The sequence below is a fragment of the Cajanus cajan genome, chromosome 8 (genome assembly GCF_000230855.2).
Source record: "Cajanus cajan strain Asha chromosome 8, NIPB_CcT2T_4, whole genome shotgun sequence".
NCBI classification, from domain to species: domain Eukaryota; kingdom Viridiplantae; phylum Streptophyta; class Magnoliopsida; order Fabales; family Fabaceae; genus Cajanus; species Cajanus cajan.
The window spans coordinates 19487171-19508752 of NC_138524.1; the positions used below are offsets into that span (position 1 = coordinate 19487171).

General features: G+C 33.6%; 1 protein-coding gene and 1 long non-coding RNA gene across 5 annotated transcripts; one reads left to right on the forward strand and one right to left on the reverse strand.

Annotated features, from left to right (window-relative positions):
* The first annotated feature begins 307 nt into the window (after window positions 1-307).
* Window positions 308-19765, forward strand: LOC145950921 (uncharacterized). 4 transcript variants are annotated; one of them, XR_014428753.1, is made up of 5 exons: window positions 323-586; window positions 676-780; window positions 1386-1507; window positions 2685-2768; window positions 18606-19765. It is a non-coding gene; the product is annotated as an uncharacterized LOC145950921 (long non-coding RNA). The 4 variants fall into 4 exon arrangements; XR_014428752.1 differs by lacking the exon at window positions 18606-19765 and adding an exon at window positions 3819-12208 and having other exon boundaries at window positions 324-586; XR_014428751.1 differs by having other exon boundaries at window positions 308-586; window positions 1386-2768; window positions 18606-19758.
* Window positions 12559-15983, reverse strand: LOC109792484 (multiple organellar RNA editing factor 3, mitochondrial). The gene is made up of 7 exons (XM_020351895.3): window positions 15773-15983; window positions 15542-15685; window positions 15210-15335; window positions 13491-13909; window positions 13324-13421; window positions 13088-13153; window positions 12559-12988 (listed from the first exon to the last, which is right to left on the reverse strand). The coding sequence occupies exons 1-7, from the start codon at window positions 15905-15907 to the stop codon at window positions 12768-12770; spliced, it is 1209 nt and encodes a 402-aa protein (XP_020207484.2). The 5' UTR covers window positions 15908-15983; the 3' UTR covers window positions 12559-12767.
* Window positions 19766-21582: the final 1817 nt, after the last annotated feature.

Consider the following 21582-nt stretch of genomic DNA (forward strand, 5'->3'; position numbering starts at 1 on the left):
AATATGGCAGTTTCAAGAAACTGCCACTATTTACTTTATAATACGACAGTTATAAAACTGCCATTATTTTCATTCAAAATATGACATTTATAAGTGCCAGTATTTTAACGACAAAAATATATGTAAAATATAACATTGTTCTATTTTTAAAGATGTCCCTTATAAACTAAACTTTATTTTCTCTCAGATTTAACTTAATGAATTTCGAAATTTGAATTCCCATTTTTTGTCTTTTATTATTTATTATGTAAATATTCATTTTATTAATTATTTAAAAAATTCATTAAGAAATTTTAAAAATTTAAAACTATAAATTAAATTGAATCATAATTAATTAAAAGTATTAATATGGAAGGATATTAATACTTTTTCTCTAAAATATTTTATTTTTCCGCTTAAACTACCGCGCCTTCCTCTTATAAAAAATTCACATTCGACGTTTGAGTGGGAAAGCCAAATGCTCTGTGAACAACCCTAGTTGTTGTCCCATTCATCACTGCTCCGTCCCATTCATCACCATCAAAGGCCTTCTACCGCAGCGAGCCCACAGTAGGTTCTCTTTCATCCGTTTGGATCGAGCCCACAGGTGCGCATCTCCATCTACAAAAAGGGGTTTTCAAAAGGTAAATGAAGGAGTTGTCTTTTGTGATTTCCTGTGTTGATTTGATCTTGTAGGTTACTAAATTATGTGACTTGGGGATTGATGACCTCGTTTGTTCTGTTGGCTGGGCTCAACGTGGTACATTCCTTGCTGTTGGAACTAGCAATGGTAAATTTCAGGTAAGAGTTTACTAGCTGATCGCTTCTTTGGTGCATTTATAGATTCATATCATGGGGTTTCCAAGGGTGTATTGTTGGTGGGCATGTTTTAAATTGTGCGACAAATGTCGTTGATGAGGCCGAAATTGCGGTCGTGGACTCTATTTTGTCATGATCTGTTTTTTAAAAGCTTTAGTCATAGCTTTAGGTCATAGATGCAACATGAGATAGGACTGAAATTGCGTTGCAGTAGTACTGATCCGTGGCCATAATAAAATTGGTCCCCAGTTCTGTGCGCCTCTATTCAGAGGGTTGATTTCGTGGACCCTAAATCTGCAAGAGGTCCAGGCCCTTTGTTCTCTAGGAATGCAGTTGTCTTATCTCTTTCACCATTATTCCTGAGAGTCAAATAATCGATGGAGTGGATTAAAGAGATAACAAAAGCAAGCATCAGCTCTCATTTCATGCCTAAAGCTGGACCTCACTTCCCCAACTTGTTAAAAAATCCTAATTTCTTCTGTCAATATTAACTTCTTTAAGCTTCACATTTTAATTTTATTAATTTTTTAATTTAAACCAAGATATCCCACCAATTTGAAGGTTTTTATAGGAAGCTTTTATTGCAGCTGCTATTGAAGTAATTTGTTGATGAAGTTTATCCCAGCTGCAATATTTAAGACAGTTATATCATGAAGTTTTTCTTTGGTTTCACTGTTGCTTGAGGTCCTTGCTGTAGCACTTTTAAAAGGTAATATTCTCAATATTGGTCTTCTTATGCCTCTCTTTCACTGTTGCTTGAGGTCCTTGCTGTAGCAAACCAATCTCATCCATTCTCATAAAAGAGTGAGTGTGTGTTTGAATTATAGTTAGAAAGTTAAATTGAGTTGAGTTTAAATTTTCAAATAAAAGTAACATTTTTTTTAGCTTTTGTTTAACTAAAGTTAGCTTGTAATTTACACTCACACTCAACTGAAAGGGACAAAAAAATTGTCAAATATATAAGTACTGTGTTTGAGACCAACTAACTGAAATTAGAAATTTCAAATGGATAATCAAACATAGCTTGATCGGGCAAAATTAGCTTCTCATCTTTCACATGACATTACGTGAATAACAGGGCAACCCTTGTTATCATGACAACTACATGTAACATTGCATCACTGAATACTCCCTAGTCACAAGTTTTTTTTTTCATCTAATCATATTGTTTTTGTTGAATGTGACTTTCAACTGGTATCCAAACATGTATATAATTTTTTATGGATTATTAATTTTAGGTTAAGCAAACCAATCTCAACCATTCTCATAAAAGAGTGAGTGTGTGCTTGAATTATAAATGTTGTGACCATAACTTCCCAATGCATTAAGGCTGGGGGGCTTGTGTACCGGGAGGACCTTATCGGTCACGTGGACCAACACGTGCCGTTTCGTCAGATACACATGCAAACTAGACTACCCAGTCTCGACGTTACCATCGGCACGGTCTGTAACCGAAAGCCGAAGGCACTGGTATACTAGTGTCGGCTCGGCGCAAGGCCGACACGAGTGGAATCATAATAAGTATCTATATTGTGTATCGGTTCAGCCAAATGCCGGCCGAATAGAACAACAACAAATATGTATCGGCCCGGCCAACGGCCGAGACGATCAACACAGCCTTACCCTGTCGGTTCGGCGATATGCCGAAGAACAAAGCAAGGATTATAATACTGATCGTGGTTAATAGCGGTAAGCACATGATTAAGACACAATTGGCTGATTAGGGCTGTATTACCTAATTTGGTAAGATTAGGAGAGGCCCACTACTGACAAGGCCCACCTGTAATAGTATAAATAGGTCACTTTTATCGAGGTACGTCACTGTTCATTAATTACTGTGAGAAATCGTGCTTATACTGACTTGAGCATCGGAGTGCTTTTTGCAGGTACCTCCCCCTTCTCCGAAGTATATATCTGAAGCTCTCGACCGGCCCTTCCCCACAGAAGACTATGAGTGTACCCTCAGACAGGTACAATAGTCTTTAAAACAATTTATGGTGATATTCTTATATTGATTTCGTTTTTGTATCAGCTCGTGTTAAAAAAGTTAAATTTAATAGTGCTAGTCAATAGGAAAAATAAATTATATAATCAAAGATGCATCATTAAATAGAACTAACCATATGTCCATCACCCAAAAATATGCTACTATAGCCTGTTGTCAATTCACAACCGGTTTCGTAGTATCTTTGATTCAAATGTTGGAAATATATAATAAAAACTCTATAAGTTATGAATAAATCACATAAGTTAATTTAATGACTATAATCCAAAATTTTAAAACATTAAATTTATAAGTCTTATTTATTTATATACTATTTAACATATTTAATTTTGTACGTAAAATTTTTATTCACACTTCCACTTCAACAATTATATTTGTATACAAAATTAATTGATAAATTTTTGTAGAAGGATTATTTGTATAACTACACCACTTATATATAGTAGAACCCCAAGACTCAAGCTGCTTAGTTCTTAGCTAGGCATAAGTCGGACAGCATATCAAGAAAGAGTATAAAACATAGAGCAGAAACAGAAGACATGAAAAATCCGCACCCTAAAAGTACAGCCAAATTTTCAAGAACGACCCTTATTACTCTTCCACTCTCTATATATATCTCTCTATCTTGTTTTCTACTTCCAACTTTCATAGAGAAACCTATAATATCATATTAGTACATAGCATGCAGCAAGTTGACATGGTTAGTTGCACTCATCAATTCTCCAATTTCCCTGCCTTCTTCTTCCTTTCTCTTCTCCTTTTTTCTGCCTCCAGTTAGTCTCTCCTTTCTCTCAATTACACTCTTTCCTTCACAAAAGAAAGAAACAAAAATTCTACTTCATTTTACCGTAAAGAGTTTGAGTACAGGGATCATAAGAAAAATAGTTGTTAATTTACAAAAAAAATTATTAAGGAATTAATTTATATACTTGCAGTGCATATTTATCTCTTGAGGACCAACCAATTAAGTGGTTATTATTTTTTGTTATTTATTTTCCTTTTTGATTATTTTCAGGGCCTAGTGTTGTTGGTGAACCAATCTGTACTAAGCCTAGTGGAACATGGTCAGGGCCTTGTATAATGTTGGAATATAAATTGATTTTGTATGTTGGGCTTAAAAGATAAAAGCCCAATATTAGCAAAGGCCCAAATAGAATTCTAGAAAATCATATCTAAAAGATTCTAGAATGATGTACAAAATATCTATAGATGTTTATCCATAAGATGTTTCTAGATAAGTTTAGAAAAGTTTAGAATTGTAGGAATGTTTTAGAAAGTTCTAGAGAATGAATTATAGCTCTTAGATGAATGTTGTGGTGGCAAGATCCTAACCATTGGTTAAGGAGGTGCCACTAGTATAAATAGGGGATGGTTGTATCATTTGGAGGTAAGCCAAAAAGTTTAGAAGCATTCAATACAACAAGCCTTTCTTTCTCTCAAAATCTTCCAACCTCTCCCAATCTTAAACACTTCCTTCTAGCCTTTAAAGTTTCTTCCCAACAAAGTGGTATCAAGAGCCATAAGATCTTCAGAGAAATGGCAAATACTGGAGTTCCTTTTCAAGTCCCGATGCTCACCAAGAGCAACTATGACAATTGGAGCTTAAGGATGGTAGCTCTCCTTGGTGCACATGATGTCTGGGAGGTGGTCGAGAAGGGCCACACCGAACCAGAGAATGTAGAGAGTCTTTCTCAAGCTCAAAAGGATAGCTTGAGAGACTCAAGGAAGAGAGACAAGAAAGCTCTCTGTCTAATCTATCAAGGATTAGATGAAGATACTTTTGAGAAGATTTCCGGAGTCAAGACAGCCAAGGAAGCATGGGAGAAGCTCAAGATCTCTTACAAGGGAGCAGATCAAGTAAAAAAGGTACGTCTTCAAACTTTGAGAGGAGAGTTTGAAGCTTTACATATGAAGGAAGGTGAACTAGTCTCCGATTACTTTTCGAGAGTTTTAACAGTTACTAATAACCTAAAAAGAAATGGTGAGAAGTTAGATGAGTTCCCAACTCACAAACAACCAACAACTTTACCATCTAGCTTCCCTTACCTGAAGATTGGCTCAGAATAGCCAAGAAGCGAAATTCCCTTATCCGAAGCTCAAACTGGAACTTCAATCCACCCAAAGCAAGCTTCCTTGTCCAGAGTCCTTCTCTATAAAACCTCTCTCTAAAACCTCTATCTAAAAACCTCCATTCCTTTTCCACCCTCCAACTCTATTTATAGACATTCAGGAGTGGCCAGAACGACCTGTTCTGAATCCGGAACGGCCCATTCTGCACCCCTTCATCATGGGCAAAAATCACACGCAGAACGGCCCGTTCTGAAATCAGAACGGCCCGTTCTGAAATCAGAACGGCCCGTTCTAGAACTCATCCAGAACGGACCGTTCTCCATCTAGAACGGCCCGTACTCCCCTCCAGAATGCCCCGTTCTCCATCCATAACGGCCCGTTCTCCAACCAGAAGAGCCTGTTCTCCCTCCAGAATGGCCCGTTCTCAACTACGACTTACAGGTCAATTTAATAGCTTGGAACGACCCGTTCCAAATTGGGAACGGCCTGTTCTGAGCTACTGAATCACCCATATTGGGCTTTTGGGCCTGAACTTGCTACGTCATAGTTCTCATAATTCAACCTTTATTTTTCTTTCTTCTTTCTATAGACGATGCCACTTGTTGGTTCTAAAACAAGAAAGAAAATAAACAAGAACAAACCCTATTCAAAAAAAAATCAAAACCTTAGAAATGAGAAAACCAACAAAAACATAAAATGTAAACGCATAAAAAACACAATAGCAAAACGAAAAAAAAAGAGAAGAGAACATGACATATTTATGTTTAACAAATATTTGGCCTACATCTACGAGAGAGAGCATATTCCACTATCTGAAAATAAGATCTTTATAATAGAGCAAACTCTTGCTCTTCTTAGAAACCCCTTGATCTCTCTTACCGATTCTCCTTTTGTATCTTCTTCAAGCTCTTTGTCTCATACTTAGAACTTTGCTCTCATGCGTTTCTCTCTGTGTCACTCTTAGAAAGGATCCATTAACACACACACATATAGGGATTCAAGATACTAAAACTAAGTCTTATAATATAGAACAAACTAAACTCATCTGACTAATGAAGACAAACTATATATAGTCTAAATCTATCAGACGAATGGAGACGAACTGAATATATAGTCTAAACCCATCAAAAGAATGGAGATAGATTGAACCTATAAGACTATACAAATGAAATATTTTACAAAACATCAAATGATATATTAGATTTTCAATCATAATCAATAGTTTGCATTATATGTTGATAACATTGTAGTTGCAACAACATATCAAATGATTAACATCTATTTTGAAATATTTAAATTTTTACAAAAATGAATAAATTTAATTATGTTGATCTGATTGATTCAACTTGTTCATGATTGAGTTGGGTTATGTTGAATTTTAAAAAAAAAATTGTACAAACTCAACCCCATCCAACCTGTTAAATTTTGATTGAGTCAAATAATAGATCCATCTAAACCCAACCTAACTTGTTTACATCCTTAACAATCTGTTGACATTAGTTGTAATTGATCCAACCATTGAATTATTCAATATTTTGCTTAAGATCATTTATATCAAATTTTACATTATTTTATTTTAACGTATAATATGATATTTCAAATATGTGTAAATATCTATTTTAGAAAACATATCTAGAAAATTTTAATTCATGTGAAATTGATATACATAATCTTGAGTATAATATAACATACTTAGACAACATTATTAAAATATTATACAAAAGTTAATAATAGAAACTAAAATATTAAAAATTAAACTACAATTATAAAATTAAAAACATGAATCTTAAACTATAAAAATTAAAAAAAAATTAAAAATAGGTCTAGAAATTTTAAAAATATTTTAAATCATAAGAACTAAAGGAGAAAATAAATGAAATTATAAAGAATAAAAAATATTTAACGTTGTCACAACCTGAAAATTTTCGATCTCGCGACTAATGGTTTAGACATCTGTTTGAAAGTCTCATTAATTAAGGAATGCCCGGACACCAGACTAATCCTTAATTAATGGTTTTGAAAATAGGTTCATGGAGTCGCCACCAATATTTTACTCAAAACATTGGAAAAAGAAAAGATTTTTAAAGGTCCAATAATGGCCTTGATAACCAGAATTGGGTTCGGGGGTCGATTACGTGTAGGGAAGATATTAAGCACCCCTACAACGCCCTTAATTGGTACCCTATGATGAAGTTAACATGATAAGAATTAATAAATTAAATATTGAATCCCCTTTATTAATATTTATTTACATGCTTAAAATATAAATTAAGCGATTAACCTAAAAATATCTACATTATGACGTTTATTATAACAAAAAAAGAGATAAAGATGAGAAGTAAAAAAGAGAAGAAGATTGATTAAAATACCTCTTGAATGAACTTTATTGAATCTTCAAATATGGAATATGGAGAAGGTGCTTTGTGGCGACCTTTCACACTACAGTATGCCTCACAAATTTCAAGAAATACAATAGGAGAGAGAGAATATAGAGATGCGACACAAATCTCAAGAAATATAATAGAAGGGAGAGAGATAGAGAATTTTCGTGCTCAAAGGAGTCTGATTCGAAATTTCTCTGGCCGCCACAAGAACTGTGCCCGAGGCTTCAATTTATAGGCATCAGATGTGGGCCGGAACGACCCGTTTTGGATTCGGAACGGCCCGTTCCGGATCTGAATGTTATGTTCAAATTACGCACCCTGGAACGGCCCGTTCTGAAAACGAAACAGCCCGTTCCAGAGTAGAAATTAACACATATTTGTCCTTTCCAGAACGGCCCGTTCCAAATTTGATTTGCTTGGAATGACCCATTCTGATATTGGAACGACTCGTTCCGAGACTCGGAACGACCCGTTTCGATTCTGGAACAGCCCGTTCCGGGCTACTAAAATAACCTTATTTGACCTTTAGGCCTTCTGATATCTTGTCTTGTTGTTTGCCTGCTTCGGGAGCTCCTGATGTAAGTCCATTTTCTTGTTTGTGTGCCTCTCGAATGAAATTGGGTGTCTACAGCTGCCCCTCTTTACTTGTGCTTTGGAATAGCTATGTGATGCTTTTCCAAAGGCAAGTAAAGACGTAGACATTTCGTCCGGGTCTTCTCTTTGTCTCTTTGTGTGACGCTTCTACGTTGCTTCCTTTGGATAGGTGTATTTGCTTGTATCCTCACCCTTTAGAGCAGTTGCGTACTCTATTGGGTAACAAGGCTGACAAACTGTACACCTGATCTTCAGTCTTCAAGTAGAAGCTCCATTGTTTCTCTTGTGATAGTGAGGTGAAAATTCGGATCTTCACCTTTACTTCAGCAGTGTAGATGCCCCACACCATTTCCTTCGGATAGATGGTGTTTACCCGTATCCTTGTCCCTAAGGACAACTGAGTGTTGGTTTATATGCTCTATCAGGTGATAAGGATGGTAAACCGAAACATCTAGGCTTCTGGTCTTGATGTAGATGCTTCCTACTCTTCTGCTTGTCTCATGGTAGTGTGTTTCTTTATTTGTAGCTTGTTAGAGAGGGAGTATTTTCATAGCCTCTCCAGGCCGTAGTATTTTCGTAGCCTCTCTAGGCCGTAGTATTTTCGTAGCCTCTCCAGGCCATAGTATTTTCGTAGCCTCTCTAGGCCGTAGTATTTTCGTAGCCTTTCCAGGCCGTAGTATTTTGGTAGCCTCTGCAGGCCGTAGTATTTTCGTAGCCTCTGCAGGCCGTAGTATTTTCGTAGCCTCTGCAGGCCGTAGTTTTTTCGTAGCCTCTGCAGGCCGTAGTGTTTTCGTAGCCTCTACAGGCCGTAGTATTTTCGTAGCCTCTACAAGCCGTAGTGTCGAGTCCTTTCGATGATTGATTGTTTGATTGTTGATGAAAGACTGCCCCTAGGTGGATGGGCAGGAGATGTTTGTTGTGCCCCTGTGTTGTTGGGTAGAGAAGTTGATGGCTGGCAGGGATTCCAATGTTGCCACTGTCACGTGAATATTGTGATGCCTCTCCAGGCGTCTGCTTGTGGTAGGTTTTTTTTTAATTTTATATTTGTTTAGCTTCGGCTTTTCATGTTTGAATCTTGCCTTTTTCTGCTATCATTTTTTGAATGCTTCGACTTTTTTGACATTTTTGAAGCTTGCCTTTTTCTCATGTTGCTTTTATTTTTTTATTGTCATCATTGGTGGAGGAATCTATTCCCATGATGTTATTTTTTGAATCTTTATTGGTGAGTATTATTTTGGAAGCCACTCTTGGCTTTGGTTAGGGAACCATTTCTAGTCTTGGCATTCTCTTAGATCATTCTTCATTCAATTGAGGAGTAGGATGCGATGACCTCTTCATGCTTATGGGCTTTCTTATTCGGTCGACTCCGGTTCTATCCCGTCTTGCTGTTGATATGTTTTTTTCTTGGTGGTTATATGAAACCACTTGTATGGAATGCCTTTGTTGGGGTTATGCTTTTTGACATGATCTCAGATTTTAAGGCACTGTATAGTTGTTGATCTTTTTTTTTTTACGAGTACCTCAGCCTCTTGATTCCTCCAGCAAGTAATGGGTAGATACACACAAAGAATGCGAGAATGCAAAAGAAAATGCAAAGCAGAAATGGATTGGATTTTTTTTTTTGTGAACTTATACCCTTTTGTGCACACTTGTGCCATATGCATGTTATGCAATGATGCTTCTATGTTAATGCTTACAATGCAAATTTATTTTTACTTTCAAGAAATTAATCTATGCGCATTGATCAATGACATGGATTGTTAGCCCTTAGCCTTGTCGAATTCAGTTTTACTTCTTGAACCCAAGGTTTGTGTAGTTCACCCCTCTCGCTCGTACCGGATATGATATGTTAGCCCTTAGATTAGGTGTACCTAGACTCTGTTCTAGGACACCTCCATCTTCTCCTTGTGAGTGTTCACTGTGCATACTCCGTGTATCTCTCAAATTTATCTTAATACCATATAGGCCAAGAGGAAAGAGAGGAAGAGGATATATATATATTTTTTGTAAAAGTTTTGGTAGAAAGGATTTTTTTTTTCGAAAATGGTTTATAGAAGAATGGCTGGCCGAGGTAGGCTAGTGGTTTAGGCTGATGAACAAGCACATTCAAAGTGAGGAAATCATTTTTTGCATTAGCTTATTATTTCCTTTAGAGTTAAGCGATGACTTGAGATTGCATATTGATTAAATGATCTTCTCGAGCCGCCTTTCGGTTTTTAGCTCGGGATGCTGCTTTGTCCTAACTTTTGCCTAGGTTACTTGAGATGTGTTCCCTAGCAGACATTTTCTTTTGATCTTTACTTTTGCCTAGGTTACCCTTTTTAATTGTGGGTTGCCTAGCAGATCTTGCCCTAACTTTTGCGCAGCCCCCTTAGTGGGTTTCCTGCCGGGCCTTTGTCTTTGCAACATTTGTGATCATTTTTCATTCCTTCATTAAAGGGGGATGCCCTTGCACTGATTTCGTTTGGGCTTTTATCCACAAGTCATGCCAAGTTTGATTGTTCTTTATGTGTTTTTTTTATGGTGTATAAAGCCATTGTTTCTAATGACGTCCTTATTTCAAATGTACTTGTTCATTTAGGGTTTGTTGACGAGGCTTAGAATAGGTAAAAGGGAGAAGAGAAATGAAGTAGAAAAGTGTATAGCACTAAAATAGAATTTTCAATTTACACGTGCCCATTTAATGTAGCTTGAGAGCCCGGGCATGCCCCAAGTTCGTGATTCGTACACAAAGAAAAAGAAGGAGGTTGCCCCTTAGAGAGACTTAGGTCATCTAATTGTAGAGCTAGTCCTCCACTTACTTGGATGTGGCATTTTAGAAGATCTCGTGTAGAGGGAAGGCCTTTGGTTTCTTCTCTCATGAAGGTGTTCTCAACCCATATCTTTCCTGAGATGTAGGAATGGGTGGAAGCGATGATAGAGCTTTCTACGAAGTCTCAAGAGGAACATTCAAGTTGTCTCTCGATTTTCAGCTCGAACAAACAGTTTTTTTTTTTTGCCTAGAACGCCCTTTGCAGGTTTTCATTCTAGCAAATTTTTAACAAGCAATGCTTCTCTCTTGTTGAAATCACCTTTCGAGAAAGCTCTAATCGCTTTGCCTTAGTGTTTGAGAGATTCGTCCTCCTCAGGTGCTTACAACTCGTTAGGAGTGTGGATTCGTCCATTCCTATTCCGCTTGAATTTCACGGTTGCACAGCTTTGCTTCCATTACTTTCGACTAACGCGCATAGGTTGTTTTCCCTTTTTATTCTCATTTATTCTTTTATAAGGAGAGATATGCTCTAAATAAATGTAATGCAGAGTGTAGAGAAAGTTGAGAATAATAAATATCAGTCTCATTGATTTGTTTATCTGTGAATGCTCAAATAGATTTTGACAGTAGTAAGCGAGAATCTATATTAGATTCTAAGAAGACTTACTTTAAAAAATATATCAAAGCAAGGGCCCCACTATAATATTTTTAAAATTAATTTGGGCTTTTCTTTAGAGTGCAGGTACTGTCGTATATTAGAGCATTCACTTCTCTTAACTTTCTATACATACTGCAACCTAATCCTCCTTAGCTAATAAAATAAAATGAATGAAATTAATGAGCTAATCTAGAATGCATGTCATCTTTTTTTTGCTTAATCTTTATCATGTTTCTATTATCTAAAGGGGAATGATGCACGGTAAAGATTTCACTTATTGATTTTTTTTTACACAAAGGAAACTACCTATATGATGGAATGCTAACCTAAGAATGTATAAAGGGTTATAAATTTTTTTTTTATTATAGATGCTATCCTATAGCTAGGGCAAGGGTAGGGTTCCACCTTTGTTCATCAAGTATCTTACGGATAAGAACGGTTAAGGAAATTCTTACATTCTCGAGGCCCGCAAAGCCCATAAACAAGAAACTATAAAACCTAAAATCCTAGAATTGAGACGGCAGATTACACTTTTGAACGCTGTGACTTTGAGGCTTGACCTAAGAAGAAACCCTAGTCCACCCTTTAGCCGGAACACAATTAACTTTTTTTTGGGAGTTTTAGAGCAATTAATTTGATTTGGCACTGGCTTTTGAGAGAAGGAAGATATAGCATAACTTTAACTAAATATTGCCAATAAATAATTAGACAAGAAAATAAGCATGCATCAGTCTATCTTACCAACAGTGTTGAACCCAAAACAAGGCATCCTGCCCCACCAATGTAAAATGAACAAACAATTAGGCAAAAAATATTCAATACAAGTTACCTCTTTGGTAGATATAAAAAGTACTCGACATGTGGCGGTGGCAACTATCGACTGTGAATTATATACAAGAACGGTTCTTAAACTATAGATAACACGTTAGACTACTCCAATAGTAAAATTTAAAAGAACCGGTTCTTATATTTAAAAACACGGTTAAGAACTCTTATTAGAAATGGGCTAAACAAATGCATTAAGCATATTAGTAGAAGGAAAAATCAGTCAAACAACCAAAATAAATGCAAGCAAGATATCCATTGAGTGGCAGCTTTAAACAAATTATTAAAAAAATGAATGAGTACCTTAAAATTTTAAGGTTTTATGATAAACGTTACACAGATTCAATCGAATAACACACGACATTGACATCGAGGACAGGTTCAGATACAGAAACAAATTGTTTCAAGTCTATTAATTTTAAAAGTCAGTGATCCAAATTGCTTAATAAATCATATAGGGAAAAGCCTAAAATGAAAATCATTCCCATCCGCAGATCACATACATAACTTCATCATAAAGGTTCTAAATGATATTATCAAATGTCCTTCAAGGGCAGGCACAAGCAATTTCCATACAAGAAAAAAAAAGTAAAAGATGACCTCAGAACCTTAAATCAGAAAAACATGGATCTGTTATCTATAGGTGATGACTTTTAAAGCAGAGTTCTTATTGAACATTTCTTAGTTTTCTCTATTGGAATCCAAGTTTTGGCTATTCATTGCAGTTGATGGCTGCATATTGCCCCCCTGACCTTGGCTCCAGTTCTGTTGATCTCTCCTTTCAACCTGCATAGTTTCTCGCCGCCGGTCATGGCGTGGCCGAGGTCTACTCCTACTGGGCTGTCTCTCCGAATATCTATACTGTGGCCTAGGAATTACCTTCCCATCAACAAATAAATCACCTGAAATTACCCACAAACAATCAACACAACCAAAAACAAAAGAACAATCCAACAAATAGCTAAAGCTCTCGCTAAATTCAAACCCTCCACTCCACTGACCTCCATAATCCTTGTTGGGAACATCAAGATATGAATCTGGCAGCACCCAAAGAACCCCAGGTAACTCTATTCAAGCATGAAAAAATGGCAACAACAGTCGGTCAAACACATGGAAAAAGTCGCAACAAAGACAAACATATTTGAGATAAAACAAAGGAAGTATTCCATAAAATAAAATTAAGCTCCATTTATATCTATAAAAGAATGAGTTGCAATGAAATTGATAGTAGCATTACCTTTGAGCTTATAAGAAAGCTCTTCGGAAATGAGGGCGCCGAAACCTGTATATGTAGAAGTGGAAACAGAGTATATCTTCTTCTTGGCCTCCTCCTCACTGCAACCAGAAGAAATTAGAGAAGAGAAAGAAGTGCGGTAAATAATTAATTAGAAGAAGGAAAAGGACCTTCCGAGAACTTGTGCTAGGGTTTTGACATAAATGTTGACCATATGGTCATCGGAGGGTTTAGGGTTATCGGGGAACTCCATGACGATGAGCCAGTGTTCGTAATCGCAGCCATCGAGAAGAATGGTCTCCTTGGGGGGACGGTTGCTCCAATTGGGGGAGGGGTCGTTGAGGGGAGAGTAACCCGAACCGGATGATTTGGTCCGAACCGGGAAGCGAGGGAGGAGTGTGCTTTGTCTGGTGGGGAGCAACGCGAATGCGAAGCGACAGCGAGAGGGAGAAGCAGCGTTTCTGGATGACGAACAAAGTGCTCGTGCCAGGCTGTATGCTAAGGTGCGCCGCCCGTTTGAGTAAGCCATTTCCAACCTCTCACCGCTACTCTTCACTCTGCACTCGCCTATGCTGCTTTGAAGACCTCCCTGATAAAAAATATATATAAAAAAATAAAAGGCAAGTCCCATTTTTATTTGCAACATAAATTGCTACACCATACTATCTCCATGTGTCATATGCTATTGTATAATCACAAAGAGCCATCGTGGAAATTAAATGGTAAATGAATGTCTGGACTCTGGATTCATCTACCAAGGGTATTTTTCTGATCTAATGTGGTCCATCTAATCCTATAAGAATGTATACCAGAAACACATTTACAGAACATTGCATACCAAATAATTTATCTTTGAACAATCTTCTGAAAAAACATATTACCTCCGTCCTTGATTATAAGACCCTTTAAACTAAATTACACCCTTAAAGAAAATTAGTTAATTTAGTTAAAAACATTAAATTTGTCAATAACTTAAACTACTTCTTCAAAATTAACATTTTCTCCTTCCACTTAATCATTTATCACCTAATTAATATTTAGAAGAGAGATATATATGTGTCTGTTTATCTTCTCCAATCCTAAAATGAGAGATTTTATTCAATTAATTTCAAACATTTATTATCTTTAGTCTAAAAAGAATTGTTAATTAAATAAGGATATTTTAAAGAAATATAATTAATACAACTGAAAGAGAGTCTTACAAAAAGGAACAAGCAAAAGAGTGAAGAGTCTTATATATACAGAGACGGAAGTAGTATGTCAAAATATCTTCGAATGTGTTTCACACGAATGACAAATCTAGGTGGTCCATCCACAAATACCTCCTACATTGTTAAAAAAAATTAAAACAAAACCTTCAATTCTTCGAGTCACGCATTACATTATTCTCTATTCATATGTAGTTTCTCCCTTGCATTCTCACGTGAAACCCTTCAGAAAAAAATAAAAATAAAAAATTAGGGCAATTGCTCTTTTTTCTTTTCACCCACTTCATTCTCTCAGTTATATAACTATATGAGTTAATCACCTATACACTACCAGTGTAAAGTTTTTTTACACAGGCAGTCAATTAGAACCGTTAATAATACCTTTTTATCTGCTCATTTAATTAAATTAAAATTAAAAAAAATACTATTAACGGCTCTGATTGACTGCCAGTATAAAAAACCTTATACTGACAGTGTATAAGTGATTAACTCTAAGTGTATACAGCGAAACTTTTCCTACTCTTTTATTTTTTGTGCGGGGGCTGTGGATAACAAAAATTCCTAACCACCAATGTAGCACTACCACTTTTCTCACCAATGTATTCTAATAATTCCTAAATTCAGACGCATCATCCAAGTGAGCTATATATCCATCCAATGGCACCAGAATTCATAACTCACCTTCACAATATCACCGGGAACGTAGAGAATGTTAGAAACTTTTCCTTTGTAGCGACTTGTAATTTCTATGGTAGCTTTATCACTTTGAACTTCACAAAGTGGTTGAAAGTCTTCAACATAATCCCCCTACCGATATTGCACAACAAATAAATAAAAATTTAAAAAGATGTCTATGCCAAATAAAACAGAATACAAGGCTCCTCACAACAACCAACTTCCGCACCAAAAATCACTACTACTGACTTAGCAAAAGGTAAATGTTTTCAGAAATTGAGAGTCTCCAGAGCCACTTTTGAATTGAAAAAAAGGTATGTTATTATTGAGTCAGTCACCTCTTGGACATGCCATTTGAGAAGCTCACATTCTGCGATGCCTTCACCAGTTTGCGCCAACGGCACGTCCACAATCTTGGTCGCGGGAAGGTCGAGGGCAGGTTGAGTGGAAAACCAATATCTGTTGGCACGTGCGAAATTGGGCTACAAACAAATCGGAAATTGAAATGAAATAATGGATTAATTATTAGTAAGAAGAGATGCATCGAAGTGAAAGGGGAGAGAACTGACAGTGACAGGTGAAGAAGGAGCATTAGGTTTGACGAAGCGAAAGGGGAGCGCAGGGGAAGAGCGAGAAGTAGAGGCAGAAAAGAAGGTCTGGGCGGAGATGAAAGCCCTCTTCTGCCATATGCGACGGCTGAGCATCTTGCAACGGCGGAACGAATTGGGGGGAATTAGTGATTTTGTGGGATCTAGGTGATGTTGAAATAAAATATTTGAAGAGAAAGGAATAGAGGATAGTCCCACTATCATGTGATACATACATATTTTTTTTTATTAAAAAATAATATATTTTAAAAAATAAAATTTATATTTTAATAAAATAAATATATATTTAAATTATAATATAAATTTATAGGAAATGTTTATTTATTTGATAATTATTAAAAAAAATTAAAAAGTTTAATTATAATATATATATATATATATATATTAATTCTCACATATATAATGTAATACATTGAAAAAAGTTAATTTTTGAAAAAATAATATTTGTAGCATACATATTTATCTTTTGTGTTTTCTATTTATAGTATAAGTTGATTACAAAAATCAAAATAAAAAATATTGAAAGATTTATGTTCTATTTAGAATTTTTAATATAAAATATATTTTAAAATAAGTTATCATCTAAAAATTTATATTACATATTAAAAATATGTTTATATCATAAATAAATTAAACTTGATTTTTATAAAGTTTAACATATTTATTTTTATATTTTTATTAATGTTAAATTATTATAAAGTAGGTCTTTTAGATTATATTTCTAACCAAACATTCAAAAAATGTTTATGATAGATAGAAAAGTCATATTTAGGATAATAATTTTTAAAAAAAAAATTAGGTTCAAACCTACTAAATTATAATATAATATAGTTTGATCTAATTTATTTTCATATTTAATTATAATCGTAGATATAAAAGCTTGTAAAAATAATTATGATATATTTATATTTTTAAAAGTTATATGTAAAATTTTTAATATTATAAATACATAAATACATATTGTCCCCACTATCTAAAGTTTTTGGATCTGTCATTGTATATATATATATATATAAAATACGCACACGTTGGTTTATTCTATAATTATTATATATATATATATATATATATATATATATATATATATATATATATAAACCAACGTATATATTATTAGAAGAATTTCGGACACTATGCAAGACTCAAAGAAAGATTTTGGACTTTAAGTGATATAAGTGATTAATTTAAAGTATTTTTAACCTTAAAGAACTTGTAGACTAGAGTCATAAAATATAATTAATAATATAATAAATATTAAAATTAATTATTATTTTATAAAATTTATAAATATTTAATAATATAATTAAAATATTATAAAATATCATATTAATAATATTTTTAAAATGTTGTCATTAATATGAAAAAATGTCTCTAAAAAACTTTAGTAACATGGATTTTATCATATATTTAATAAAATGATGCAAAAGTATATCAATAATATTTCTTCATAATTTGGTAACATTTTTCTAATATTACTAAAAAAAATACTTTATTATAGTGTGTAATAAATATATTTATAATCATTTAATCTAAATCATTCGTACACACAAAAATATTTTATTGTAGCACGTGATAAATTTACTTGTAATTTTTTAATTTAAGATGCTTACACACACTCACTCCAAAAATCGACATTTATGTAAAGAAAAAAATGGATGGGGCAAAGAATAAAAATGATAGTGTAAATAGAACACACGTATTTAGCATTTATGAAAAGAAAAGAAAAAAAAAAGCGTATGTGTAAAAAAAATAAAATAAGTGTGAATAGGACGCACGGAGGAAATTAACATTCATGAAAATAAAATAAAAGCGAATAGTGCAAAGAATAAAAATGTGTGAATAGGATCACCCTTTACATACAGAGGCATACCGTTGAAGCCCAGAGCCTTTCTTTGGGCCTCCGACGTGGCCCAAATTCTACTTAACAATGCATACGCTGGTTCATATTATCTTGAAGAGAAGAAAAAGAAAATACTATTTTTCCTTTATGGTGTGTTTGGATGAGGAATTTATATAGGGTAATTCATTTATTTGAAGAATTTCAAATTTTTTGAGGTAAAATGCTTTGTTTGGACGAGGAATTTATAAAGAATTTGAAATTTAAGCATTTGTGAAATTCTTTAAAATAGTAGAATTTCAAATTCTCTCAAAAATGGGAGAATTTGAAATTCCTCATATTTATTTTTCTTATTTCACTTATATATTTTATCTTATCTCTTCATTCTTTTAATTATTTTGGATATTCAAAAATATTTTTAAAATTGTTAAACATTATCTAATATTAATTTTTAAAATTATTAAATATTTAAAAATGGATTAATATTTATTTTTATAAAATTTAATTTAAAAATCTCAACATATAAATATATTTTTAAAATCAATTTTACTATGATGGAATAAAATTATCATATTCAACCTAACAATTTAAAATTTAAGAAATTTAAATTGACTCATCCAAACAAAATATTTTAAGAATGATAGAAATTGAAATCAAAGTAATTCAAATACCAAGAATTTAAAATTTCTTGAATTTGTAAAATTTCTCATCCAAACACACTATTATTGTTTTCCTCTATTTTTCTTCTTTGGTTTTCAACAATAATATCTTATCTGACAACAATATCTCTCGTGCATTGATCAATTTTTTGTACTTGCATATATTGATTGATTTTGTTCTGTTTCTTTCTTTTTTACCTTTTTCTTTTCTTAATCTAAATCTCATAGTTAAATATATATTTGTCCCTTAATTAACTTAATGAATGAAGTTTTGTTTCTTTCTGTGCATGTTCTCAAGGAGGAAGAAGGAAACTTTATAGTGTGTTTTGGATGGAGAATTTAAATGGAGTAATTCATTTATTTGAAGAATTTCAAATTCTTTGAGGTGAAATACCTTGTTTAGATGACGAATTTATATGAAATTTGAAATTCAAGCATTTGTGAAATTCCTTGAAATAGTAAAATTTCAAATTCTCCCAAAAGAGTAAGAATTTAAAATTCCTCATATTTTTTTTCTTCTTATTTCACTTATATATTTTATCTTATCTCTTATCTCTTCATGTTTTTAATTATTTAATATTAAAAAATATTTTTAAAATTATTAAATATTATCTAATATTAATTTTTAAAATTATTAAATATTTAAAAATTAGCAAATATTTGTTTTTATAAAATTTAATTTAAAAATCTCAACATATAAATATATTTTTAAAATTAATTTTATCATGATAGAATCAAATTATCATATCCAACCTAACAATTTAAAATTTGAGAAATTTGAATTGACTTATCCAAACAAAATATTTTAAGAATGATAGAAATTGAAATCAAAGTAATTCAAATACCAAGAATTTAAAATTCCTTGAATTTGTAAAATTTCTCATCCAAACACATCATTAGTTTATGTCAAGTTGCTCACATGGTCTTGCATCCTGATCCTAGGGATGGCAAATATACCCGTACCCGCGGGTAATACCCGAACCCGTCCCGACTTTGACGGGGAATACCCGGTTTGACCGGGTTCGGGTAAAACCCGATATATTAAATCGGGTACGGGTACGGGTATGTACTTATCCGCCCCGTACCCGTACTCATACCCGTCCCCGTTCCCATTTTTAATTAAATACCCACTTTTAATTTAATTATATTAAAGAATTTTAGTATTTTTTATGTGTAATTATTTATTATAATATGAGATAGACAAATAATCTAATTATAATTATAATATAATTAAAAAAATAATTTAAAAATATTATATTTTAAAAAAATAATAATAAAATAAAAAATTTGACGGGTACGGGTACGGGTACGAGTATACCCGATACCCGACAAGGACGGGGATGAGGATGAAAATCACATACCCGACGGGTACGGGTATGGGTTTGGCTCGCGAGGACGGGGACGGGTATCATGAAACCTGTAGCCGCCCCCGTAGTCATCCCTACCTGATCCCGAGAACCAACCCTTCACATGATTTAGTTGCCCAAATTCTATCAATGCTCATGCTCTCCCTTTCTTTTTCTTGATTTTAAAACTTCCATTTTTAGATATGAATTTGGCCATTATGCTTTGTCTTGTAGTGCACTTTCATATATATTCCTGTCTTTTTTTTATTAACACATTAATAATTATAAATATGAATCACTAAGGTAAAAGTTGTAGGCTTTTGTATCGTGCAAAGACAAAAGGAAAACTTAAAGTCGATTTACAACAATTCATTGAAATTATTCCATATTTACAATAATTTATTCCACATTTTTCAATATATATATATATATATATATATATTAATTTAATAATTCAGAAGGTTATTATAAGAATATATCGTAAAGTGAATTTACAATAATTCATTGAATTTATTCCATTCTAATTTCGATCAATATTACAAATATGGTCTTTTTGCTACACTCACATCTTATGATATTAGAATTGTAAAGTTAATATTATTATGAATGAAAAGAACATAAGAAAATAATAGCATATTTTAAAGTCAAACTACAAAAAGAATATTTTTATAAAAAAAAATTGTTTCATGCTAGAGAAATAATTTCTTTTACTAAATAATTTTTTTCCTGTTAACCAAACCTTTTTTTTTTAAGCCTCGAAATGGCAGACAAAAACATCACAATGAAGATTGCCATCACAAATATATTACTACAACCCCGATCAATCTTCCACAGACAAACATAAATTTATTGAAAAAATAAAAGATGAAGAGCACGGGGACAAAAAGCCAAAGCCCGTGATAGGAAAAATAAACAAATCAGGGCCATCAAAATTTATAATTTGGAAGATCTTGCTTATTGCGGCCAAAGTCTTCACTAATGAATAAAGGAATCAAATCCTACACACACATGTACACCCAAAAAAAAATGATGAATAGCAAAGGAAGCAAGCTAGTCTACGCAACTATTTCCTTCTTAAATAGGATATTGGTTATTTAAAAAAAACTTTAAAATATAATGATTAATATTCAATAGTCTGTATGGATATTAAATTCACTAAATTAATTATTGAGTAGTCTGCATGAATATTCTATCTACTTGTCAAATTTTTTCTTTATTTATTTTCCAATCTACTGAGATAGTAATAAACGAAACCAAAGAGGTGTGCAACATATGTCTAAAACTCCTTATAATAAAATTAAATACACCAACCATTATCATGATTTAGAACATATCTGTATTTATTTTCCATTTGCCACGTACAAAAAAAAGAACTTGCCTCGATCCAAAAGATTGCATAAAAAAGACTTCACATAATAATTATAATTAATACTACTAATTATTTAGATCCATTTAAAATGGGCCACCCACCATTGATACATGCCTCATAGGTATGAGGGGGTGTATTGGGAAAATCCAAGTCCCGCCTATCCTAGATCATTAAAAAAGGGCTACCCACCATTTATCCACGTACCAAGCCCAATAGTGCTGGACGTGAGGGGGTGTATTGGGAAAAACTCGAGTCCCACATCGACTAGAGATTAGGCAATTGAATAGTATATAAGTGGAAAGCAACCCTTACCTTACAAGCCGGTTTTGTAGGGTTGAGTTAGGCTTAATTCACTATTCTAACATGGTATCAGAGCCATTTAGATCCACTTTAAAAATGGGCCACCCACCATTGATGCATGCCTCATAGGCATGAAGGGGTGTATTGGGAAAAATCCAAATCCCGCCAATCCTAGATCATTAAAAAGGGTCACCCACCATTTATCCACGTACCAAGCCCAATAGTGCTGGACGTGAGGGGGTGTTTTGGGAAAACCCAAG